The sequence below is a fragment of the Asterias amurensis genome, chromosome 12 (assembly GCF_032118995.1).
Source record: "Asterias amurensis chromosome 12, ASM3211899v1".
In the NCBI taxonomy this organism is placed as follows: domain Eukaryota; kingdom Metazoa; phylum Echinodermata; class Asteroidea; order Forcipulatida; family Asteriidae; genus Asterias; species Asterias amurensis.
In genome coordinates, this window is record NC_092659.1 from 2,699,842 (window position 1) to 2,726,880 (window position 27,039).

At 37.0% G+C, this 27,039-nt stretch overlaps 1 protein-coding gene across 1 annotated transcript in view; it reads left to right on the forward strand.

The window, feature by feature from the left end:
• LOC139945491 (5'-nucleotidase domain-containing protein 3-like) overlaps positions 1-24,638 on the forward strand; it is a 31,075-nt gene extending 6,437 nt beyond the window's left edge. The window contains exons 9-15 of the mRNA XM_071942853.1: positions 569-671; positions 1,064-1,165; positions 2,088-2,172; positions 3,177-3,317; positions 19,936-20,022; positions 22,041-22,105; positions 22,305-24,638. Coding sequence (XP_071798954.1) covers positions 569-671; positions 1,064-1,165; positions 2,088-2,172; positions 3,177-3,317; positions 19,936-20,022; positions 22,041-22,105; positions 22,305-22,518 — 797 coding nt within the window. The 3' untranslated portion in view covers positions 22,519-24,638. The remainder of the gene's footprint in view (positions 1-568; positions 672-1,063; positions 1,166-2,087; positions 2,173-3,176; positions 3,318-19,935; positions 20,023-22,040; positions 22,106-22,304) is intronic.
• Positions 24,639-27,039: the final 2,401 nt, after the last annotated feature.

Consider the following 27,039-nt stretch of genomic DNA (forward strand, 5'->3'; position numbering starts at 1 on the left):
ACTTGGTGTATCTCAACATATGCATAAAGAACAAGCCTGTGAAAATTTTAGCTCAATTGGTCATCGTAGTTGGGAGATTATAATGAAAGAAAAAACACCCGTGTCACACGAAGTTGTGTGCTTTCAGATGCTTGATTTTGAGACCTCAAAATCTAATTCTGAGGTCTCGAAATCAAATCTGTCGAAAATTACTTCTTTCTCGAAAACTACATAACTTCAGAAGTAGGCATTTCTCGCAATGTTTTATACTATCAACAGCTCTCCATTGCTTCTTACCAAATAAGTTTTTTATGGTAACAGTTATTTTGAGTAATTACCAATAGTATCCAGTGTCTTTAACATCAACCTTTACAGGTTTCCTCAGGCTTGTGAGCTACAGTAATTAAGTTCACTTATGAGGCATTCTTGGTTTTAATAACAAAAAATGAAATGTTTTCCATACTCTTTTTGGAAAATATTAGAATATCAGTACATAGAAAGGTTACATAATCAAAAACACAAAGTATACCATGTATACAAAAATAATATAGTGTTAAAACAATCAACATTTTTTGATTTGATATTACAGAGAAATATTTGCAGGTAGGCACCGGTATTCCTGAGTATATTCGGAGGTTGCACGAGGGCGGCAAACGACTCTTTCTCATCACCAACAGCCGCTTCAGCTTTGTGTGAGTGCAACTCATATTCAATTATTTTTACTAATTTTTACTTTTGGATTGTGATGAAATTAAAAAAGAAATGTAGCATGCTCTATTTATCGTCGGGAGACTTAAATAATAATAATAATAATAATGAAGAACATTCATAAGGCGCCAAAATCCACCAAAATGAGGTGCTCAAGGCGCACAAGAGGGGAAACCACACACAGCAAGGAAAAAAAGACATAGAACAATTACACAAAGCGACATTAAACAATGTGGTTTTTAACTTAATCTTGAAAGTATTGATTCACACAAAAAACAGTAAACAAAGATAGATTTCTGTAACCTTTTAGCAATTGACAATTGCAACAAAAATTTGGAAATATGAATTTGTAGATTTTTTTCTTGTCTTCCATCAGGGATGAAGGGATGAAGTACTTAATTGGTCCAGACTGGATCGACCTATTTGATGTCATCGTCACCCAAGCAAGGAAACCACTCTTCTTCCATGACACTACAAGGTAGGCTCTCCAACGATCCGGGTAAAAATTCCAATCTGGGTCCAGATTTCAATATGGGCAAAAAAGAATCAAAACTGGGTCAAAATTCCAATATGGGCAAAACAATCAAAACAGAGTCAAAATTCCAATCTGGGCTCAAGTTCCAATATAGGCCCCATTTCAGAAAGACTGTTGAGGTTTCATGGAGAGTATGACATTTGTGGCCATTTTGTTTCATGCAACTTCGATGACCAATTGAGTCAACATTTTCACAGATTTGTTATTTCATGCATAGGTTGGGATACACCAAGTGAAAATACTGGTCTTTGACAATTACCAAAGGTGTCCAGTGCCTTAAAAGCACACAAACCTACAACCTGTAAGCGCAGAATTCCGCGCTAAGCAGAATCATGCGATTGGCCCAGATCTTTAGTTAAATTGCTCCTTCGTACATCATACATCTGCTATTTGTTAACAACTTGTTATCATCTTGTAATGCCACATAATTTAGCTCTGTGCCTATTGTTTTTTTTTCAATTAAAGCCATTTACACTTTCGGTAACAGTATTGTCCAAGCCCCACACTTCGTGTATCACAACTTATATATAAAATAACAAACCTGTGAAAATTTAAGCTCAATCGGTCATCGGAGTCGGGAGAAAATAACGGGAAAACCCACCCTTGCTATCGAGAATTGATATTGTTTTAATGTTTTCTCAAAAAGTAAAGCATTTCATGGAACAATATTTCAAGAGAAGTCTTTCACCATACCCTTCTGTAAACCCTGTAAATTATTTGTAAATCTGTGAACTTTTGTTGTTGTTCTGTACCGAAAGTGTATAATGGCTTTAAAACAACTAAGAAAAATGAATGAATCCATTAAAAGTTACTTTACTCTAAGGTCTGATCAACGTTAATCCTGTTTCATACTTGTTCATGACAGACCCTTCCGATTTATCTACCGTAAGACGGGGATGCCCTCTTGGGCGAGAGTCAACAAGCTCAGAAAGGGAAAGATTTACTTGGAGGTAAGGTTCCAACATCTGGTTCTTTTTTTTTTTCTTTTCTTTTTTCCAAGGGATTATCAGAAAAACAAATTGTAGAGTCCATGTCATGTTTCTAGTTTTTCTTGTAGGCCTGTAATGTGGCTCGTTGTGGCAGAGCGGTCTAATTCATCCGACCCAAGCTCTGGGGTTGTCAGCAACAGAATGTGGGTCACCAGGGCCTAATTTCATAGAGCTGCTAAGCACAAAAATTTGCTTAGCATGAAATTTCTTCTTTGAAAAAAAAAACAGGATTACCGACCAAATTTCTATTCGTTGCATATTGCTTGTTACTCGTATTCAGCTGTTGTTTGCTTATCCTGAGTATCACATGGAAATTTGGTCGGTAATCCTGTTTTTATCAAGGAAGAAATTTCATGCTAAGCAAATTTTCGTGCTAAGCAGCTCTATGAAATTGGGCCCTGGTCACTGGGCCATTAATTCATTCCATCTTTGGAGTATACGAAAAGTGGTCTTTGACAATTTTACCAAAGGTGTCCAGCATCCAATTTTACAAAATGATAGGATTAATACTAACTTGTCATAAGTCCTAAGATTAATCGCCGCCAGTGCCTTTAAAGGGAAGGTACACGTTTGGTAAATACTCAAAACAAATATTATCTTAAAAGCTGACTTGGTAACTAGCATTGAAGAGCTGTTGATAGTATAAAACATTGTGGAAAACGACTCCCTCTGAAGTAACGTAGTTTTTGAAAAAGAGGCAGTTTCTCACTAAAATAATAAAAGACTTCTAGCTAGAAGTCTTTGATTCCTATCTGAAAGCACACAAATTTGTCCAACAAGGGAAGGGTGTTTTTTTCTTTCATCATTTTCTCCCAACTCCGATGACCGATTGTGCTCAAACTTTCACAGGTTTGTTATTTTATGCATATGTTGAGATACACCAAGTGAGAAGACTGGTCTTTGACAATTACCGATAGTGTACCTTCCCTTTAATAACTATGTCTCATTAACCTTGGTCTCCTCAGGGTAACATGGAGCAGTTCTCCGAGTTGACTCAGTGGGACCCGTCGTCAGTTTTATATTTTGGGGATCACGTTTACAGCGATCTAGTGGACCCTTGCCTCAAAAACGGCTGGAGAACTGGAGGGATCATTCCGGAACTTGAGGTAAGAAATATCTCTTGTTTTTTAACTTTTCCTGCAGACTTCATGATGAAATTTTGACTTGTTGCGCTTAAAGGAACACGTTGCCTTGGATCGGATGCGTTGGTCTATAAAAAGCGTTTGTAACCGTTTGTTATAAAATGCATATGGTTAGAAAGATGTTTTAAAAGTAGAATATGATCCACACAAGTTTGCCTCGAAATTGCGTGGTTTCCCTTTACTTTGCGAACTAACACGATCGGCGAGGTAAGAGGAAGACCGTGCAATTTCGAGGCAAATTTGTGTGGATCATTGTATTCTACTTTTACAGCATCTTACTACCCATATGCATTTATAACAAATGGTTACAAACGCTTTTCAAAGACCAACTGGACAGATCCAAGGCAACGTATTCCTTTAACTTTTCTCATCACAATGTCTTTAATAATAATAATGGCTTCTCATATAGTACACATATCCGACACTCCGGAATAATAAATAAAACTTGACCATCTTTTGAAATGAAATTTTCAAAGGTTAGTTTTATTGTGTATGTCTACATTTGTATAGTATTGAAACAATTAAACGGTTCATAAAACCCAAAGTATCAATTAAACGGTTCATAAAACCCAAGGTATACTTTCCTTTTTGTGGTGTATTGCATTTTTTTTTATTTGTACGGGCTCAAGGTCAGGCAATACCAGGTACTTCCGCAGTTGTTTTAAAAACAATAATAATAATATTTTGTTTTTATATAGCGCTTTAAAAACCATGTCTTAAAGCGCTTCCAACATTATTACCCTGATCACTGGGCCATTTCATTTCTTAAACCGTCTCAGCTCCCTGGGGAGTATACAGCCTATGCCGCCAAATACACGTATGTAGCGCACTAAGCTAAACCAACCACAAGAACCATCTCTGCCCTCTTAGGTACCCATTCACCCCTGGGTGGAGAGAAGCAATTATAGTTAAGTGTCTTGCTCAGGGACACAAGTGTCACGACCGGGATTCGAACCCACACTCTGCTGAACACCAACACCAAAGCTTGAGTTTGGTGCTCTTATCCTCTCTGCCACTTCACCCCAGTGTACCGAGTATGTGTACATTTCTGGAAAATGGCTTTACTTAGTTAGTCTGCTGCCACCTTGTGTCCCAAAAGTGTCATTGTATGTTGTTACCAGCCAAAATGTAGTGATCGGTTCCTATGCTGTAATGTCACAATGTCAAGAACTGTACATTACAGCTGTACATTACAGCTGTACATTACAGAGCCCAATTTCATAGAGCTGCTAAGCACAAAAATTTGCTAAGCATGAAATTTCTTCCTTGATGAGAACAGGGTTACCAACCAAATTTTCATGTGATTTTCAGGATAAGCAAACAACAGCTGAATACCAGTAACAAGCAATGTGCAACAAATGGAAATTTGGTTGGTAATCCTGTTTTTGTCAAGGAAGAAATTTCATGCTAAGCAAATTTTTGTGCTTAGCAGCTCTATGAAATTTGGCCCTGAATATGTAAATTTGTATTTGAACTTTACTTGTTTTTTACCCTATAGATACAGTTAAAATTCTTATGTTATGATCCATTGTGATTGTGAATGGTCCCTCGCAGCCCTCAGTTTGGTATTATGTGATTAATGCATTTACACAGTACAGAGTCAACCCTCCTACTGTCTGACCAATCAATATTATTCTTTCTGGTTTTAAATGTTATGAATTATGCAGGCCTTCAATATGATAAGGGGTTAGTAGGATAATAATAATAATAATAATTATCCGTTCTTATAGCGCATAACACATAGTAATAAAACATGTCCCTAAGTGCTCTTGAGAAAAACACAACAGAATACAAAGACAAGATGTACTGGGTGACAAACAAAATGGATGAATTAAATGTTAAATAAGTGCGTCTTTGAAGCAATCTTAAACTTAACAATGGAGTCAATGTTTTTTATGTGGAGATTGTTCCATAAGGTTGAGGCAGTGTGAACGAAGCTGCATTCACCATATGATTTGGTCATCACTGGTGGAATAACAAACAACTTTTTCTTATTAGAACGAAGATTCCTACAAGGTGTGTACAATGTTAACAGCTCTGTCAAATAAGGAGGCGCAAAATCATAAAAACATTCATATGCTAACAACAATATTTTGAATGAAATGCGGGAGTGAATAGGTAGCCAGTGTAAGTCTCTTAGAATAACAGACACAGATTCGTGTTTCCTAATACAATAAATAAGACGAGCTGCAGAGTTCTGCACAACCTGCATCTTTTGCACTTGACGAGCCGAGATTCCAGAAAGGAGGCTATTGCAAAAATCAAGATGACACACCACAAAAGCATGACACAGGATTCATGTCAATGGCTAAAAACGTGATCTACAAAAGGTATCAAAACCCTTGAAAGGCAGTGGACACTATTGGTAATTATCAAAGACCAACCTTCTCACTTGGTGTATCTCAACATGTACATAAAATAACCAACCTGCGAAAATTTGAGCTCAATCGGTCGTCAAAGTTGCAAGATAATAATGAAAGAAAAAACACCCTTGTCACAAGAAGTTGTGTGTTTTCAGATGCTTGATTTCGAGACCTCAAATTCTAAATCTGAGGTCACAAAATCAAATTCGTTGAAAATAACTTCTTTCCTGTAAACTACGTTACTTCAGAGGGAGCCATTTCTCACAGGGTTTTATACTATCAACAGCTCCCCATTACTCTTTACCAAATTAGGTTTATGCTAATAACTATTTTGAGTATTTACCAATGTCCACTGCCTTTAAGCTTTGTATGTTTTAGCTGTGAACCCTGCGTGCATGCTGTCATTTGAAACTGTCATATTAATGATTGTTTCATTACCAGAGGGTTAGTTCCTGGTTCCATTGTTAGCACAGACTGGTTGTCTATTAAGAGGAAGTTCAGTCTGCGTGGGCTGAGGTTTATTTGAGCTCTTTGCGCTTATTGGTCGGTTGTGAACATTCGTCGGCAAGTACATATCCTGAAACTTTGTTGCCTGGTAAATCAATTTGTTTTGTTAAAGGTATTATACAGGAATGGTTGAGCGTCAAAAAAGTCACAGACAGTCTTCACGTTTCATGTGATTAACCCGAACATGAAAACAGTAAAAAAAAAATTGGGGCTTATTGTGTTAGTCAGGAGAAAATGGTGAAAAACCATGCAAATTTATCAGCATGTAAATTACATTTACAAAATAACTAACAAAATCAGCTGTTTTTAGGTTTCGCGAATGCAAAAGCGAAACTAATTTTGACGACACAGATTCAAAACGAGGGCACAGGCTCTAGTTACTTTTGTCTTTGTAATTTAACATATTGACCATTTATTATTTAGTGCAATTCCACAGTGCCACAGGAGGCCAGGCTCATACTTTAATGCGAATGTGAAACCGAAGCCAATTTTGACGTCACAAATTCCAAAGCGAACAATTTGTAAGCCTGAGTCACGATTTGCTCAATTCTTGCGAAACATTCACAGCAAAAACAGAGCTGTGACGTATGTAAAAATTTGCTTCGCATTCCCTTTCACAGGAAGTATGAACCAGGCTTTAGTCATATGGGACGATGAAAAATTCAGTGGAACTTATTTTGGATTTCCTGTGTTCTTTTACAAGTGACTTTGTGGGGGGGGAGAGGAGCTTCACGCTTTGTGCAATCAATGGGGGGAAGTAGGGGAATTATGTAGACAAAGGTTTACTCAAGTTGTCGTGGGATACCCGGCTTATCATAGGAAACCTCCTAATCAATTCCTAGGAGTCAAAAAGGCAATTGATGGGAAAGTAGGTTGCTGACGAATTTTGATGAGGTTTTTTTTCCTGGAAGGAGTAGAGGGCCTAAAAAAAGCACCCCTTAAGGCTGGGTCACACCAAAACTAGTTTTACAAACGTCCGAACATGTCTTTAAAAAGGTCTTTATTTAATTAAATGTCTTTTGTAAAATTGGTTAGGTCTGGCTGAGAGTATATCTTTCTTAAACAACACCATATCATATTTCTGTATCATATTAATTTTCCAGATTTGGTTTCCGGATTATAACTGACCTAACCAACTCTGAGTAAAAAAATATCTGGGCGTAGTAATAATTTTAGTAATTTATTCTTTTATTATGCGCAAGTTTCGTACAAAATATGTTTAGATGCGCATTACAAAAGTAAAAACACAGATGTTAACAGTTATTTTAAAAATATTTAAAAATGGAATACACTGTGTTGTGATGGTTATACAGATTTGGGGTGAAACATTACTTTGATGAGAATCCTTTCTCAAGATAGTTTATAGTATTTACAGTTGCATGGCTTCCCAGACAAGTTTTTATGGTCATTCATTTTTTGAGTTTTTATGACCCTACCTTTGAGAATAACCTGTTTTCTTGAACAAACGGTAATTCTAGTATGACACAACTTAAAATTATTCATACACGCAACCCTCAAAGACCCCGATGTTATCATCCCCTTTTTCATAATGATCAGTTACAGCATAGTTATGTAAACAGGCTATGATTCTTATCATAAACAAACTGAAATTTGTTTACGTTGCCGAGATGTTTAGATTGTGAGTGACATCCCCCCCCCCAAGTTGAAAATGAATTTTGAGTTAAGGCCCGCCCCGCCTTCTTGAGGTAGGACGATTTACTCGTCCTACATGTACATCAGAACTAGCCTTAAGTTTTTAATAACTCCTTAAGAGTCCGACTCCTAGGACTTTGTGAACTTGTTACCAACATTCGAAACGTCGAGTTAATCCAACGGTTCTTTTCAGAACCACCCCAACTCATTTAGAGATTGTTACTACATGGTGTTACCGCAAACTCTTCTATAACTTGTTACCAAGTAAGGTTTTATGCTAATAATTATTTTGAGTAATTACTAATAGTGTCAGGTGCCTTTAAGGGTAATTTTAGTGCTTTTATGCCTGCAGCGTGCCATCAGGCATTCTGTAAGGTTTCTTTGCTGAACAAAACACCAATATGAGATGATTTGTTATTAAAGTTGTTACTTTGTGTACGACACAAAACACAAATATCCACAGATTTACTTGCATGGTTTAAAGATACTGATGGTAGAAAGCTTCCCTTAAGATATTACTTGCTGAGGTGCAGTGTAGTTTTTGAGATATGAGTAAAATAATTTCACAAAATAATTTGTTTGCCTCAGTGAGATGAAAATTATTTCAGCATGTACAATGGATTTACTCCTATCTCGAGTTAGGAGTAAAACTTAGGATGGGTTCAATGCGTCCTTACGTCTTTGGATACGGAACTTGACTCGTCCTAAGTCCAAAGAGTTTCATCCTAAGTTGGGAAGAGTTATAATAATAGTAATATTGAAGTCTTATTTAGCACATGTATCTACCAACAATGTACTCAAGGCGCTGAGTATATACAAACTTTTAAAAAAGATAGGTTATTGAAGTGATGAATTTGGTAAAGAGTTTGGTCAAATGGATGATAGGCCCCTTCCACCAGGACAAAATTCAAAGCCTGTCATTTGGCCTGTTGCCAATGTAAGGTTTTATCCTTAAGTTATTCTTGTACTTTGACAACAAAAGATTAATTTATTATCACATATTCCATTTAAGGTCCTGCGATTATCAGTTATAATCCGATTGAAGGAGATTAGTGGACAGAAATACATTGTATCGCAAGCCTTTCGATGTTATCTTTTTGTCATGCAAAGTTTCATCCAAAACAATGGATGAAAAAATCAATCCACCCAAAACAATCGAGGTATATGTTTCAATAGATGTTAAATTTGCATCGAGGATAAAGAATATCTTTCTTTTTTTACCATGGAGAAAGGCGTCCTTTCTTTCTGATTGGTTTACCAATACCCAGATGTGTAATAAGCTTTGTATACTTTCCCAAGTCCTTTGAGAAAATTCATAGTCGCATTACTCGGGTGTGATTCAAACCCACAACCTTTGCCAATTTTGAGAGCAGCAGTCGATTTCACAAATAGTAAGGACTCGTCTTATCTTGAGTTAGGACGAGTAAGTCATCCTAACTTAGGATTAATCTTAAGGTTTGCATGCTACATTGCAGGGTTGGGACTCATCCTAAGTCCTAAGACTAGTCTTAAGTTAGGAAGAGTTTTGTGAAATCGACGGCAGATGTCATACTACCAGTCCACCTGTAACGAGATTGCCCATAAGTCAGTTAGAGCCTGTCTGTACCTGAAGTAGTTTGACGGCACAAAAAGGTAGCAATAAAACAATTTATTATGCTATAAATAACTAGTAAACTTGCGGGTACAACCATTTGTAAATTCTCTATTGCTGGGGTTGGCTCTGACAGAGATCCCATCTGCACTTATCAGAGCCAACACCCCCACAAAACAGATTTTGACATGGTTGTACCCGCAAGTTTACTGGGTTTTTTTTATAGTTTCCTTTCTATTTATCCACTTCAAACAATACTTTAAAATATTATATTTGCTAAAGTGCACGGACACAATCATGGATGTACTTTTTGTTACAGAGACACCAACTGAACAACATATAAGTATTGAGTAACTCTTTGCAGATCTTGTATTCGACAATCGCCTACAATTTTTGTTCATCATTGAAACAGCGATTACTAGTTGATCAAACATTAAACAAACTGTGTACGCATGAGTGTTGCTGCGCACTAAAATAAGTTTACACTGAATTGAGTCAAAAGGTATCCTGCGTAGTTTTGTTTAGCAAAAAAATAAACAATATTTTTTGCTTTAACGGCTCTATGAATCTGGGCCCTGCAAAAATCGATCATCAATTCAATTCAACTGTTTAAAAAAAAAGAGACAAAATGTGTAAGCATGATTGTGGCTGTGCATTAGAATAAGTTCACTCTAATTTAAGTGAATGATTTGCTTAGCAGAAAAGTAAGCAATATTTTCAGCTCAAACAGCTCTATGAAATTGGGTCCGTCAAAAGTGTTTATAAACTACAGATGAACACCATTACCGAAAGTATAATCTTTACAATTCTAAAACTAAAACTGTAAGTCTCATTATCATCAAGATTATCAAACCATTTTCATACGGATTAAACTGGTAAATCAGAGCCCATTCCTCACAGCATAGAATTCCATCTATATCACCCCGTGTTATTTTTAGGAAATCTTGTTCTCATTAAAACAAAAGTTCAAACCTGGCAATCGACGAACTTTTTATGGTAATCAGGTTAGAAAGATGTTTATTTTGATGGGCACCCTCTATGCACACTGAGTCACAATAACAATGTAATGTTTTTAAAAAAATCTGGGTTTTTTTCATTGGTTTTTTTTCTTCAAAATTTGCATACAATTATTGTTATAGAGGAAGGTTAATAAGGTGTTCTTGAACAAGGCACTTTACAAAAGGCATTATCACTTTAAGTGGCAAGGCCAGTCTGGTGTAGAGGGGGGGGGGCACTGCAAAAACACCTGTTTCCCTGGGGAAATTAATTTCAAGGTAGACAGTTTCCCAGGTCAATTTGTAAGCGAGTGGAATTTTAAGATTTTGTTTTCTAAGTGGCCCTTGTTGGGGAAAATGAGTGTGTTTCTAATAATAAAAAATAATAATACAGTCCAGAGCATTTTTACCAAGCTATTCAAAAGTGCTATTCAGACGACATCAATTTAACTGGGGTCCCTTGCTTAAAATGTAGCAATGTTTGACAAGATTTTGCAAGAGAACTTCTTGGAACATTGTTGTCCAACAACCTTGCTATAATTTAGCAAAGGACCCTTGCTAAAATTGCTCTCGTGTGAAAGGGGCTAAATTCAAAGAACACAATGCCTGACAGTGAAGGGGGTGAAACAAAATAGATCCACGAAAGGGAACAAAACAAAGTAAAGAATTCACTCTATGACTGAAAAAAAAGCAAAAATCATTAAACCATACAGTATATGGTCCTTCCTCTGTGAGTAATCCAGGACTTCGGTGCTGTCTTTGTCAGTAATTCTAAGAAAAGGTCCCTGTTGGACTATTGTTTGCAGTTGGTCAATATGTATGTATTAAAGGGAAGGTACACGTTTGGTAATTACAGAAAACAAATATTAACTTAAAAACTGACTTGGTAACAAGCATTGGAGAGCTGTTGATAGTATAAAACATTGTGAGAAACGACTCCGCGCTATGAAACCGGGCCCTTTAATCATTTCCCAGAAGTGTTTTTCCTGGGAATAAATCATCATGCAGCTGTGCTCTTGCAATAGCAGAGAGGAATTTACATACAATAAAGGATCAATGGCTTGTGATTGAAGGATCCTGCATGTGCAATGGCTGTATGCAGTGGACCCTCTGAAGTGAATAGTTTTTAAGAAAGAAGAAATTTTCCACAAATTTGGTTTGAGGCCTCAGATTTACAATTTGAGGTCTCGAAATCAAGCGTCTGTTCAGCACACAACTTCGTGTGACATGGGTGTTTTTTCTTTCATTATAATAATAATAATAATAAAGGAAACTTGTAATGCGCTATGTCTGTCACAGGTGACACTGATCCTTGTGCAGGAACCCTTACATTTTCTCACAACTTCAATGACCAACTGAGCTCAAATTTTCATAGGTTTGTTATTTTATGCATATTTGAGATACACCAAAAGAGAAGACTGGTCTTTGACAATTACCAATAGTGTCCAGTGTCTGTAACTGGCGGCCTTGGCTACGGCTATGGCTGTTGCTTAGAGTGTTGCTAAGGATGTCCTATACATCATTGCATGATGATGGGCATCTAGCCATAGCTGTAGCCACAACTTCCGACAACCTATGGATAGATCATGATTCCTCCCTCCATGGTTAGACCACACAGCATCACATTCACAGATAGAATGTCCTTGAACTTTTCATGGCATTTCCTGAACGAAAAGTTGTTCCTTTGTTTTTATAATTAGGTTTGCTTCACCGTTTTGTATTAAAGGGCAAGGCATTAAATGCCTTAGTACAGGGCACTCAATGTGGGAAATTAAAGGGGCATCCAGGCATTGGGCACAGGGGCAGTGGGCACAGTCCTTCTCTAGTCAACTGTTTTTTGCTCAACCCAAAATATTTAAAATTTATTCAGTCAGTTTCCCTGGTCTCTTTATGGGTTAGTGCTGGTTGATTGTTTGGTGTTTTAATTGTTTTTAATTCTTGCTCATTATAATTAGGTGTTTAACCTTTTTAACTTAACTTTTTAAAGAAACTTTTATGTTGTACCAGTGCAATTCAACGTCGGTTGCCATCCTTGTTAATGTTGTTATTTACAAAATAAACCGACAAATGTATATAAAATGTTGAATTTTATGAACCTGCTTGTGTGGACAATAACAAAAACCCAGAACAAGGCAGGAAGTTGTTGAGGATTGATGCACTGTTTAAGTGGTCCTTTCACTACGGTTCAAGTTTTAATTCATGCTGCCACATTGTATGCTAATGTATTTCCAGGTGTAGCGTAAATGGGCTTTAAATATTCCATTGCACACAGCAATGTAGGCTAATCCCCGTCACTGTTCCTTGAATTGTTTACTCAAAAATACAGTCCCACCCATAGAGTTATATATAAGAACTAGAGGGCGCACGAGTGATGCTTCGTGCACAAACGCCACGGGACCGCAAGATGACAAGCGCGTCATTCTGCACGCGCGTTGAATATGAAATACATGTATGAGGTTTTTTTTATTGAACGCTCACGCGATGCTGTTTGTTCAACTTACAAAATGGCCGCACAAACACACGCTGTGAGATGCGAGTTCTGTCAACTTAGAAAATGGCCGTCTGCGTGCAAAACAGCCTAAAGCCTGGTTCATACATGCGAATGTGAATCGCGGGTGCCACAGGGCTGTTTTCACTGTGATAGTTTCGTAGGAGTCAAGCACATTTCAGCTGGGCCCAATTTCATAGAGCTGCTTAGCACAAACATTTGCTTAGCATAAAAATATGCCTCTGATAAAAACAGGGTTATGAGCAAAATTTCCATTTGTTGCATAATGCTTGTTACTGGTTTTCAGCTGTTGTTTGCTTTATATCCTGAAAAACACTTGGTCTCAAAATCTAATTCGATGAAAATTACTTCTTTCTCGAAAAACTACGACACTTCAGAGGGAGTGGTTTCTCACAATGTTTCATACTATGAACCTCTCCCCATTACTCGTTTCAAAGTAAGGTTTTGTGCTAATAACGATTTTGAGTAATTTCCAATAGTGTCCACTGTCCACTGCCTTAAAGTTCTCAACAACAACAACAAAATCAGTTTGGTTGTTTTGCCATGATATGGCCGCGTGACAGACAAGGTTACTCCAATCGAACCACTTATGATTTCCTAATGTCACTGTTGTTACAAAATCCTATTTGCTAGCTTTATATGTAACAAGTACCTGCACCAAAGGTCCAATAACCTTCATACCCTAGACATGGCCAGACAGCCACAAACGAACAATAGGTAGCTGATAAAAGGAAACTTTGACTGACCTACAAACGAGGTTGGCTCATAACAGGGTCCCTACTAAATGGTTCCTGATAACCGCCATCTTTAGGGCAACTTGGAGTTTGACATGAAGCTTAGCTCTGTGCATCGTGGTATAAGGGATCGTTCACAATACTTTATCAACTTTTTCACAACCGCACAATTTGTACACTTGTTCAATACCCTATCCCTCCCTTCCAAAAGTGTATGAAGAAAATTTTGTTTTTGAGTCGCACTTTTCTACACCAGGCATGTGAGATTCCTCTTTTCAGCTGATTTCCTCTTTTTGGTTTTGATTTTCCTCTTTGTTTTCTTCACTTTCTGTGTACAAAAGTATAGGAATATTATCTCTCTTTTTTTCTTGCCTGGTTTTCTCATTTCCTCTTTTTTCATGGATAGTTCCTCACTTGCCTTCTACACAGAGATACCTTTATGTGGTCAATTTATAACATCAAGTGAGAACTGACCATCCATGTTTCCAAGCATCAGGCCTGTATGTTTAGTTTTTGATAGGGCAAGGGCACCAAGGCATTTTCTTCTCGGTAAAGGGCACCCTATGAGGAAATTGTAAATTCCTACTGGAGTATTTCAAGGGCACCAAGGCAATGACCAGGGGGCAAGTAGGCAATTTGCCTTTGTTGCCTCCTTGAAGTTTCAGGTCTGAAGGTGCCTAAACAGGTCATTTTTAATTATCAACATTTTCACAAGTGTAGTGTACAAACCTACAAACCATACACTTTTTCAAAGTACCTTCCCCCCTGAAAGTGTTTAAATCAAAATGTTGGTTTTTATCCACACTTTTTTTACGTAGAGATACCTGTATGTTTGTAACATGCAACCCTGTTTATTAGAGTAGGAGCACAGATATAAGAAATATAAGAACGTACATGTTCTGAAACAGATAAAACCATAATTTCCTAAGTACAAGATCAGCTAGACAGACTTTGAAAATTTAAACAAATAAAACAAAAAATGTACCAACACTACCACAAAATGAATTACTTGTGGTTGCACATTGTACCAGCAAATCTACTATTTACATAAATTTTTTAATGGACTGACACTGGCACTGATCATGAAAGTTAATGGCCCGAGTTTATTAGTTTATTCCTATTAATCCACATCATGCAAATAAGCTTCAAACAATACTTAATATGCATTCAGTGTTGGGATTTATGTACACCAGGTGAAAATACTGGTCTTTGACAATTACCAAATGTGTACAGTGCCTTTAACTGCTTTTCAACGACTTGTACACAAGTCTAAGTCTAGGCACAAAGAGCTCCCTGGATACTCATCTTGCACAAAACAGACCACGCCTCTCTAGTAAATACTACCTGACTGCTCTGTCTGGCCTAATTCATCAATATTATAAATTATCTCAAAAGCGCGAGTGGAATACGGAAAAATGTAGCGCTTCTGCGTCCTCTTTGGATATGGGACACAGACACGCTATAGTTTTCCGTATTTCCACGAGTGCGCATTTGATAACGTATTTATCTTCGAGCAGACCTTGCGCGTGACATATAGAACACACAAGACGCAGGTAGTGAAATTACATTAACCGTACAATATAGGTTTATATCACCATTCCATTCTTCAAATCTGATTGGAGGATTAGCTTGTCCTTGAAGATAATAATCATTCCTAGCAGCCACATTATGCAGGCATGCTTCTTCACAGAGGCAACTAAGGCAATTGCCTTTGTCTACTAGGCATTCTACGCTTACACAGCTAGCGCAGAAATTCGGCGCTTGCACGTAAGCGGGGAATCATGATCGTAAATGCGGAATTCGGTGGTAGCAGAGCCATGAAATTGGGCCCAGGTGATGGATAAGTTTGAAGTGTAATTAATAGTTTTTAGTTAATAACAAAAAATCCTAAATTGGGACAATTTTAATATGATTATGCAACAAGAATTGTATGCAAATTTTGATGCAAAAAAGTAAAGCCAAAATAAAAAGTTAAATAAAAACATCACATCGCAATCAGTCCTCGGCATGCAGAGGTTGTCATCAAAACCAACATCGTTCTGACCCAATTAACATAAAAAGTTCACCCATTGCCAGGTTTGAACTTTTGTTAATGAGAACAACAAATTTGTCGTAAAGATTTCCTAAAAATAACATGGAGTGATAATGTCCATGTTGTCAGGAGTGGGCTCCGATTTATATCAGTACAATCCGTTTTAAAACTGTTTGATAATCTTGATGATATGAGTCTTATTACAGTTTTGGTTTTAGAGTTGTAAAGATTACAACTTAAAGGAACACGTTGCCTTGGATCGGTCGAGTTGGTCTTTGAAAAGTGTTTGTAACCGTTTTTTATAAAATGCATATGGTTAGAAAGATGTTGTAAAAGTAGAATACAATGATCCACACAAACATGCCTCGAAATTGCGTGGTTTTCCTTTTACCTCGTCGACTAACACGTCGGCCATTTATGGGGGTCAAAATTTTGACTCCCATAAATGGCCGACCATGTTAGTTCGCACAGTAGAAGGAAAACCATGCAATTTCGAGGCAAACTTGTGTGGATCATTGTATTCTACTTTTAAAACATCTTTCCAACCATATGCATTTTATAAAAAACGGTTACAAACGCTTTTGTTTTGACCAACTCGTCCGATCCAAGGCAACGTGTTCCTTTAAGTAAAGTTATTCATTTGTATTATAGTATTTATAGATTTTTGCTGGGCCTCATTTCATAAAGCTGCTTAAAGGCACTGGACACTATTGGTAAATACTCAAAATAACTGTTAGCATAAAATTATTCCGAACTGTCATTCATGTTATCCTTAAAGGCAGTGGACACTATTGGTATTAGGATTTGATTTTGAGACCTCAGATTTAGAATTTGAGGTCTCAAAATCAAGCATCTGAAAGCACACAACTGCGTGTGACCATGGTGCGACAAGGGTTTGTTTTTCTTTCATTAACATCTCGCAACTTCGACGACCGATTGAGTTCAAATTTTCACAGGTTTGTTATTTTACGCATGTTGAGATACACCAACTTTGAAGACTGGTCTCTGACAATTACCAATAGTGTCCATTGTCTTTAACCTATTTCACACAAATTTGGGTGTTGTTGGCAAATGGGTTTCTAAAAAAAAGCATCCTCTTCCCAAATTTAAATGTGTTTTTTTTTGTCAATTTTAACAAATTATTTGCATACAATTAAAAAAAAACTGAAATTATATCATAAACATCTATAGGGTAAATTTATTTTTTAAAGAGTTTTGCATCAAATGAATTTTAAAAAGAGGAGTGTATTTTATTAAATTTTGTTTAATTTGAGTGGTATTCTCATTTTGTTGGCATATGGTGGACATCGAACAATGAATTTCGTTAGTGCCACATATAAGTAAAATCTTTTGAATAATGTATTTTGTAACATCTGCATTGTGGAAATGGTCTAGTACATCATGTACATGTTTTTTTTTTAAGGCCAACTAAACAAAAAATATGGTTAGCATCCTGCCTTTTTGAAAAGAAAAAAAGGAGGGCCTTTTTTTTTCTTTATTTTGCAAAATGGCCGGCCAACACTTGTTAAAAGACAACTGGCTGGGTTATTTTTTGTTTTAATCAATTTTTGTCTGAGATCATCTCTCTTTTTTTTCTCTTTTTTAATAAATAAATAAATAAAAGGAGATGGCCTCTAAAAAGGAAGCAGGGAGGGACGCTAAACATGTTTTGTGTTTTATTTGGCCTTACTTGTTTAGTCTCAGCCAATAAAGCACACATTTTGTAAACCCCTGGCATTGAGGTTGTCAGTCTCCAGGCATCACCTCATGCTGTCACTCAGGGTTGGCTGAGTCCTACCTCCATGGCTGAGTGTAGTCACACCCTCTATATCGATTATTGGTCGCTACTCATTATGAAACACGCATTTCATTTTTCATCAATTTAATCATTTGAAGCAACTGATTAAAAGTGTGATATTTGGTTGGAGAACAACCGTGAACTCTTTAGATGCTTTTACAATCATGGCCCAATTTCATAAAGCCTGTAAGCACAAAAATTTGCTTAGCATGAAATTTCTTCCTTGATAAAAACAGTTACCAACCAAATTTCCATTTGTTGCATATTGCTTGTTAGTGGTATGTAGCTGTTGTTTGCTTATCCTGAAAATCATTTGGAAATTTGGTTGGTAATCCTGTTTTTATCAAGGAAGAAATAATTTCATGCTAAGCAAATTTGTGTGCTTACAGGCTTTATGAAACTGGCCTCTGTGGGTATCGGGCACGAAATTGGAACTTTCAAGGGGCACTGAGGCAATGAACAAGGGGCAGGGGGCAGTTTCCTTCATTGCCTCTGTGAAGTAAGCAGGCCTGCAAACAAGGTTATCAAAAGAATATTGAAATTTTGATCATTCTTGTGTTCTTTTAATGAGTTTTTTAAATCAAAATGCAAATTTGTGATTGTTTTCTAAATAATCCCAAAACCATAAACCAAATTCTCATTTACACAACATTATACATGTAAATGTATTTCACTTATTACTATTAATGTCAGCCTCTCATCACCCCTCTGCTCCAAGTGGAACAGTCCGGTAAGCCCTGCCTCTACTACACACAGGAATCATTAAAGGAACACGTTGCCTTGGATCGGTCGAGTTGGTCTTTGAAAAGCGTTTGTAACCGTTTTTTATAAAATGCATATGGGTAGAAAGATGTTGTAAAAGTAGAATACAATGATCCACACAAACATGCCTCGAAATTGCGTGGTTTTCCTTTTACCTCGTCGACTAACACGTCGGCCATTTATGGGGGTCAAAATTTTGACTCCCATAAATGGCCGACGGTGTTAGTTCGCACAGTAGAAGGAAAACCACGCAATTTCGAGGCAAACTTGTGTGGATCATTGTATTCTACTTTTAAAACATCTTTCCAACCATATGCATTATATAAAAAACGGTTACAAACGCTTGTGTTTTGACCAACTCGTCCGATCCAAGGCAACGTGTTCCTTTAAGCACTGATGAACAGCCCATGTCGCCCCTGCTGTGTGTGTGTGTGTCTCAACATATAGCATGATGTTTTTTACAGGTTCACTGAACTTTGAGGTGAACAAACTTTTCCAAGAAGATCACCCCACTTCTCCAGAGCTCAGAGATTTGAATATTATGGGCTGTCATCTCTCTGTGTGTACTAGCCTAGTACATATTATTTGAAGTACTTGAAAAGCTGGTTAATTTTCTGTGAATTTCATAGACTGTTTATTAAATCCTGCTGGATGTTTTCATGTACACATAAAAGTTTTTAGGAACTTACCTTTTTGTTGTATCTACTTTTGGTGTAAAAGAGGAAACTTGCATCGGGATGAAGAACATTAATTATGATTTCATTTTACCCATCATGGAGGAAGGAATGCCCATATAAACACTGATCTAGCACTGTATACTCAGTACTTTCCCGAGCTCTGAAATACTACATCAGTCTAATCCCAAAAAATTTGAATCTGAGAAGTATCTTTTAGTGTTTTTTAGATTGTGTATTCCAATTTTTATGGATTATTCTTTGTGCATGGTGATTAACCGCTCTAGATTTTCAACGATATCTGAAAAAAATTCACAGGTTAGTGATATTAAAACAAACAAACTAACGGGTTGTAGGATGGAGGGAAAAATGCACCAGGTAAAGAATTCTAAAGTGATGCATTTTTGTCATCCTTCGGATGGGACTTAAAGCCGTAGGTCTCGTGTGCTGTATAATGCACGGAAAAGAACCCAGTGTACTTATCGAAAAGAGAAGGGGTTCACCCCGGTGTTCCTGGTTTGATAAGCTGCAGACATGCACAGCATCTTGTAAACCATGACATGGTGCTATAAAGGAACAGTGGTCGATTTCACAAAGAGTTAGGACTAGACCTAACATTAGGACTGGTCCTAGGAGATATACAAATTGCATGGATAGTCCTAAGTTAGGAGGAGCAACTGGTCCTAACTCGAGATAAGACTAGTCCTAACTCTTTGTGAAATCCACCCCAGGTCTCCTAATGCAAATGTAGTCCCACATACCTTGCAGGAAAATACTGTGTAAAAGGGCCACTGAGTGGCGGATATGCGCGCTATATAAGAAGCCACTATTACAAGAAGCCACTATTACAAGAAGCCTTTTAAGACATTTTCTGAACAAACAGGGAAAGAGTACCACCCTCTCAGTTCAAAGGCAGACAATGTCAGGGATGTTAACGCTTGTCCTATTCTGGTTTTCCTCACAGGATGAGATTGCCATATGTAACTCCGTTCCCTTCAAGCAGGCAGTCACATGGCTGGTATCGCTGCAAGAGCTCATCCAAAAACACCAGGTACGTATATCAATAAAAACAGAAAATAATGTACCAATCTTAGTTGCTAAGCAAAGTGTGATGTCAAAATTCTAATGTCAAAGAGCTTTCAACTTCATCCCACATTCGATAAGACATTGTGAGAAGACAATGAAGAAATTTCAGTTTTAGACTCCCGAAGAATTGTACTAGGGAAACCCACAGAGTCAAGTAGGGACTGAAAACCCCAATCCACATAGTGCCCTCTGGTAGGATTCGAACCGGGGTCCAAGAGGTGGAAGGCGCGCGAGCAGGACACAACTGCGCCAACCTAACTCCCTAATGAAATAAAATAAAATAAAATTACACATCTTTGGAGAACAATCTTAGGACTTTGTGAAAATCAGGCCCCCCAATCACTCAAGTCCTGATTTTCATCTGTCTGTTGACCCAACAATTGTCTACTTGACTGAATACCAATAAACATGCACACCCCTGGATTGCAAAACACGCCATGCAACTTTACAGACATCCATTATAAAATATAAAGTACACAAGTCCTTATTGATAAGTCCACATAGAGGTTGACATTTCATTTGTATTTTACAAAGCCAATCTTATTTGTTTTGACATTTTCATCAGGAAAAGTAAATATTGGTTTCACAATTATGCAGGTACTAAGGTAAACAAAGCCGGCTGGGCCACCTAAAAGGAAAAAGTGGGACAAATTCTCAGCGAACTAGTTTTGCAATCCTGGGCTATTAATCAAGCTTTGCACTTGATGAACCCTATTGAGTTACAGCTTGAGTTGGGTAATTCCAGCATGATGCCATAAACCCCAAACTGAAAAGGGTCTAGACAGCATTGGCGTCTTTCGTTGTGTACTCGCAGACACTTTTATTAAGTAAATCAGGAAGTTATCATACTCAAAATCTTTTTTTTTTTTCAAAAAGTAACAATTTGTGTATCAAGTATAATTCTTTTTAGTCCCATTGAAAGTTCTCACCTCAAGGACCTAGTTTCTGTCATTCTTTTGCATCGATCGGTCAGTCTTTAGCATTGTTTGATTGTGCCATTTACTCGATCGATCAGTCCATTTTATTAATTGGTCCTTTTCGTTGATCGATCGGTCCTTTTCATTGATCGATCAGTCCTTTTCATTGATCAATAGGTCCTTTTCATTGATCGATAGGTCCTTTTTATTGTCCTTTTTCATTGATCAATCAGTCCTTTTAATTGATCAATAGGTCCTTTTAATTGATCGATGGATCCTTTTCATCAATCAATCATTCGTTTTTTCATTGATCGATCGGTCCTTTTCATTGATCGATAGATCCTTATCATTGATCGATCAGTCCTTTTCATTGATCAATCGGTCCTTTTCATTGATCAGTCTTTTGCATCAATCAATTGGTCTTTTATATCAATCGATTGGTCTTTTGCATCGATCAATCGGTCCTCATTGCGATGGGTGTCAACTTGTGTTTTCCCTTGCTAAGGGAAGTCACAAACTTCCTTCCTAATCTTCCAGAGTTAACTGACAATGTAGTATCAGGATGGGAATTCCCCATCTTGCAAACAGTATTGTCACAAATGGGCTTGCTTGAGATTCCCTGCTGTTAATTTTAAACTAGCTTACTAAGAAATGTAGTAGTTGTTTGGTGAATGGTATCCTCCTGGTTTTGCTGGGGTATTTTTTCTTTTTTAGGGCTTTGCTTTTTTTTTGGGGGGGGGGGTGGTTGCCTGAAACTTACCAAGGATTTGAAGTTTCGTGAATGCAATCCACCTGGTTTCAGTGTGTGTTTTTGGTAGGGGTGCGTCAGTTAAGGGTATTTTCACTTCTTCTTTTTTTTCTTTTAAGCTTATGGGAAAAGCAAATACAAAATAAAATTGCGGGCCAGAAAAAAATCCAATTTGAAATGTGTTTCAATTTAAAAAGTCTAATTTTTTTAAGTCTTTCTGTAAGATCTGACTGAAGACTCATTATTAATAAACAAGATTGTTTTATCAGACAAATTATAATTTTTTTTTTTTTTTTTTTTTTTGCCCCATTTGTGAAGGTTCTTGAAGATCCAGGATGTCAAGCTGTCGTTCAAGAATGGCTGAGAGAAAGACATCAACTCAGGTGAGATGCAATACATTTCTTAAAGACCCACTCCTTTTTTTCCTAGCATAAAACTTGTCAAATATCCATACGATAGTAGTCAATGTTTATATTACAAAAACTATTCTGGGGGGGGGGGGGTTTGGGGGCCTAAAAGTTCCTTATATAATTTCTACAGAATTGTCTTACAGTGGGTTTGCGTTTTGGGATTTCCTTACAGGATTACTACCAAGACACTCTTCAACCCTCAGTTTGGTAGCGTCTTTCGAACCTACGACAATCCGTCCTACTTCACGTCGAGGCTCTGTCGCTTTGCGGATATCTACATGTCATGTCTCGGTAACCTCAACTCGTATTCGCTGCATCATACATTCTACCCCCGCCGTTCAGCGCTTCCGCACGAGATCAGCTTCAGTAATCTTCTACAACTATAAAATGCAAGTATGAGAACCGAGCCCAATTTTTCTTCTTTTACCAATAATAATTTTACAAACTAACAGCTGAAGAAATTTTTGAGATTTGTCCCCTTTTTTTAATCAAATATTGATAAAAATAATTGTGTGATGTGCAATTTCCATAACATTTTTATATGTGTATTCCATTGAAATGTGTACGATTTGTGTCTGCAAAAATTACGGGCTCTGTGGCTGTTTTGTAAACGGGTATTGTTGCAGGTCTTTATGCAACAAGTATAATGCATTGTTTCGACACCCTTATATAATTTGTAAGAAGTCCATGATGCACAAAAATAGTTTAAGGCCAGATGTTTGGACCCTAGCAGAGTCTTTCTTGAAGGCGAATAGACAACCCAACATAACAATACAGTAAGATAGAGGATATCTTGACAAATAAACACAATAATAGCTCATTATTTTCTGTAAGGTTTCGTAAACATCAAACTGTCGTTATTTAAGAACAGTTTGCATGCAAAGGCTGGCTATATTTCTTCATTGCCATTTATTAGCATTAATAAGTGCGTCATTCAAAACCTTAGAATGGCATTCGTTGCTATTTAAAGAGTTCTTCAAATCTGTTTTTGGATCTTAACCCCATAACTAATTGACTGGTCACTGTTTCTGCCTGACCCCATGTGGAGAATGATAAATAATGAGGTGCTCCAAGGTTTAACTAAATTTTGAACTTTATATTAAATTGGATGGTTTTCCAACACGACCACTCAGAGAGATTTTACACTGGTCCTCAGGTGATTTAACTGCCATTTTGGTCAGTTATTTTCACTATCCCTGAGATTGTGATAGACTGATTTAGGCCTGTATGCTTCGTTTTTCGAAAAGGCAATGGAAAGGGCAACCTACTAGGAAATTGTACATTACTACCCCCTGCAACATTTCAATGGCATCAAGGCAATGACCTGGGCCGAATTTCATAGAGCTGCTAAGCACAAAAATATGCTTAGCATGAAAATTCTTACTTGATAAAAACAGGATTAACAACAACATTTCCATTGGTTGCACATTGCTTGTAACTGGTATTCAGCTGTTGTTTGCTTATTCTGAAAAAAAACGTGGAAATTTGGTTGGTAATCTTGTTTTTATCAAGGAAGAAATTTCATGCCAAGCAAATTTTTTGTGCTAAGCAGCTCTATGAAATTGGGCCCTGGGGGCACAGAGGCAATCGCCTTCGTTGCTTCCATGAATGGTCTGACGGCGGACCCTCTCGTTGCCCTATATAAAAGGCTAGTTTCTCAAGGTTTTTTGGGGTTACCTGAAAGTAACTTTGTCTAAAGTATTCTTTAAAGTTTCTTTTGTCTTGGTATCCTGGTTTATTGTTATCGTGAAATCCTGTTTTGGTTGTTCTTTTGAAAAGTGTGGTGAAGCATCAAGTGTTGTTTGCAACAGGTAATGCCTCATGTGAACTGGGTTTTCCCCGCAAAAGAACCTAAAAAATACTTCATTCAATAGACTTTTTAATTGCTCGATGGCATACAGGACCGGACTTACGGTTGAATTTTAGGTGAAGGACACTTTACTTGTGCCATTGATTGGTGTCATAAGTTAAATAGTGCCATTGATTGGTGTCATAAGTTAAATAAAGTTTGTTATGAATTCCGCCGTTAACCAGCACGAAAAAAAATTAAAAATTGCAAAGCTGTCTGTTCTTCAGTGCAGGCAAACTTTTGCATTACGGGCGTGTGGTCAGAAATATGCAAATGATCAATATGCAAATGGTCAATATGCAAATTGTGTCTCTGATGTGTTTTGAGTTTTTTTTTTCACCTTCGAGGCTGAGGGGACTGGAATGCAGGCTGAGTTGCCACTTGGTCTGAAGAACCATGAATCATAAAAATGCATTGTATAAATACACTAGAATTAATCCTATTGTTGGTTTGTCTTATTGTATGTCTTTGCACAATGTATGTACGTCAAATACATACAGCCCTGATCAAAATGCTTCAGGAATTACCAAAGATCATTGTGTTCTGAACCATAAAATGAGATTAAAGGAACGCGTTGCCTTGGATCGGACGAGTTGGTCAAAACAAAAGCGTTTGTAACCGTTTTTTATAAAATGCATATGGTTGGAAAGATGTTTTAAAGGTAGAATACAATGATCCACACAAGTTTGCCTCCAAATTGCGTGGTTTTCCTTCTACTGTGTGAACTAACATGGTCGGCCATTTATGCGAGTCAAAATTTTGACCCCCATAAATGGCGGACGTGTTAGTCGACGAGGTAAAAGGAAAACCACGCAATTTCGAGGCATGTTTGTGTGGATCATTGTATTCTACTTTTACAACATCTTTCTACCCATATGCATTTTATAAAAAACGGTTACAAACGCTTTTCAAAGACCAACTCGACCGATCCAAGGCAATGTGTTCCTTTAAAGTATTTTTTATACAAAGCTTTCTCTTGAATACCATCAGCAATGTACTGTAATAATAAGTAGTCTTCAGAAAGTCATGTTCTCTTGGATAGACTCAAGGACAAAACTCATTCTGTGTTTGTCGTTCGAGTGTACTCTCACAAGACTACTGCTACCATGGGACTTTTGCTCTCGAAAACTACAGCCCCATTTTAAGCTCGGTTCATACTTACTGCGAATGCGAATGCGTTACGAATGTTGACATCACATAATATTCGCAACGAATAATTAGCAGGGGTTGAACTGTGGGCAACCCTCTTCAAATTCACATCAAATTCGCATTGCATTCGCATTCGCAGGAAGTAACCGAGCTTTAGGCAGTTATTGGGAGCCAGTGTTCTCGCAAGAGCAAGATAACTGCATGAGAGATCTCACCATGATAGGCATTTAATGAATTTTGTTTAAGTGGTCAAAATGATACATTTTGAAGATTGTCCTGTACACCAGGAGATATTTATCCTACTTAAGTCTGATTTCTGTTTTGTTTTTGTTTTTTTCCCCTGGAAAATTGTGATTAAAATATCCTGAAATGTTTACAGTAAAGTCAACACCATTTGTACATGCAGGTCTACCCTTGTACTTATTCTCCTTACTTTTTCCCAGGTACCAAATATCCTGGTACACTGTTCAAAACGTTGAGATCACACCAACTCTTTTTTGAGCCAACTTTACACATCATGGGTTGTACCCGTTTATATTCAAGGTCGGTGCTGAAAAAAAAATGTGGTGTTAAACCTGCCTTTCTCCCATAAAATAGTTGTCTACATTGTAGGATATGTAGACATTGTTATACTCTATCCTCATGTGAAACTGTTCATAGGTAATTGTTGTATCTGTCCAAACCTGTTATAGTTCAATTTTGGGACAAAAGTATTGTCCTGTAAATCATATCTATCTAGTTTAATTGTTTACTGCGTCTATATGATAAATGTTATATGTGGTTTTTGATAATTAATGCAGGAATATTTAGAAAATTGTGTAAAACTTCATGTGTACATCAACACTAGATTTGCAAAAATAATTACGTTGGAGGGTATTTGTACGCTCAATTTTGATTCTATCTTGGTTTTCTATATAGCCAGCAACACCCATGGTGTAAATTTTGACAACCCAGTTTTTGCAGTGTTCATCTTTTGGTTGTCTTCCGCCAGCTTGGCTAGCAAGTCTCACATCTTTAATTGTGGAGAAATTGTAGATGTTATGTTGGCAAACTGGCTTTCATCATTTGAACCAAAGTATGTTGTTACTCCAGCATTGTTATTGAAAGCAAATATTTATGCAAACAGATAATGCATGACAAACAGCTAATACTGTGGGGTGTTTTTTATTGGTCAAGCAATTAAACTATTACCAATTAAGTTGTATTAATTCAGATTTAACTGTATTCAAAAATAGAATCTTTGAAAGATAAATCTTTCTGTTTTACTAACAAAAATTATTGTTACCATGTAAATGTTAAAATTATTGTGTATATAATATGTATGAGTTTGAAGTTTTCGGGCATTTTAATAAGAACAACCAGTTTAATTAAGTTTTGCAATTTATTTTTTCTATGGTGCAATAATTCAAAGTTGTAATCCCAGTTTTTGATGACAATACACAATAAAAAGTGGAAGGCTCAGTTGAAAATTTCTGATGATGTTAGGAAATGTTGTGAAATAGTAAAAGGCACTGGACACGTTTGGTAATATTGTCAAAGACCATGATTCTCACATTGGTGTATCAAATATTAATAACAAACCTGTGCAAATTTTGGCTCATATGGTTATCGAATTTGCACGAGAGTTATGAAAGAAAAAACACCCATATTGCATTAATTTGTGTGCTTTCAGATGCATAGCAAAGGGCTTCAGCTGAAGTCTTATTGTTTGAATGAGAAACACTTCTTTCTCAAAAACTACCTTACTTCAGAGGGAGCCGTTCCTCACAATCTTTTATACTAAAAGTTACCAAGTAAGCTTTTATGCTAACATTTATTTTGAGTATTTTTCCAGAGCAATGGTGTCGAGTGCCTTTAATACCAATCATTGTATGTTAATGCACACAAGCTGCGAGCCTGCGATGTAGAG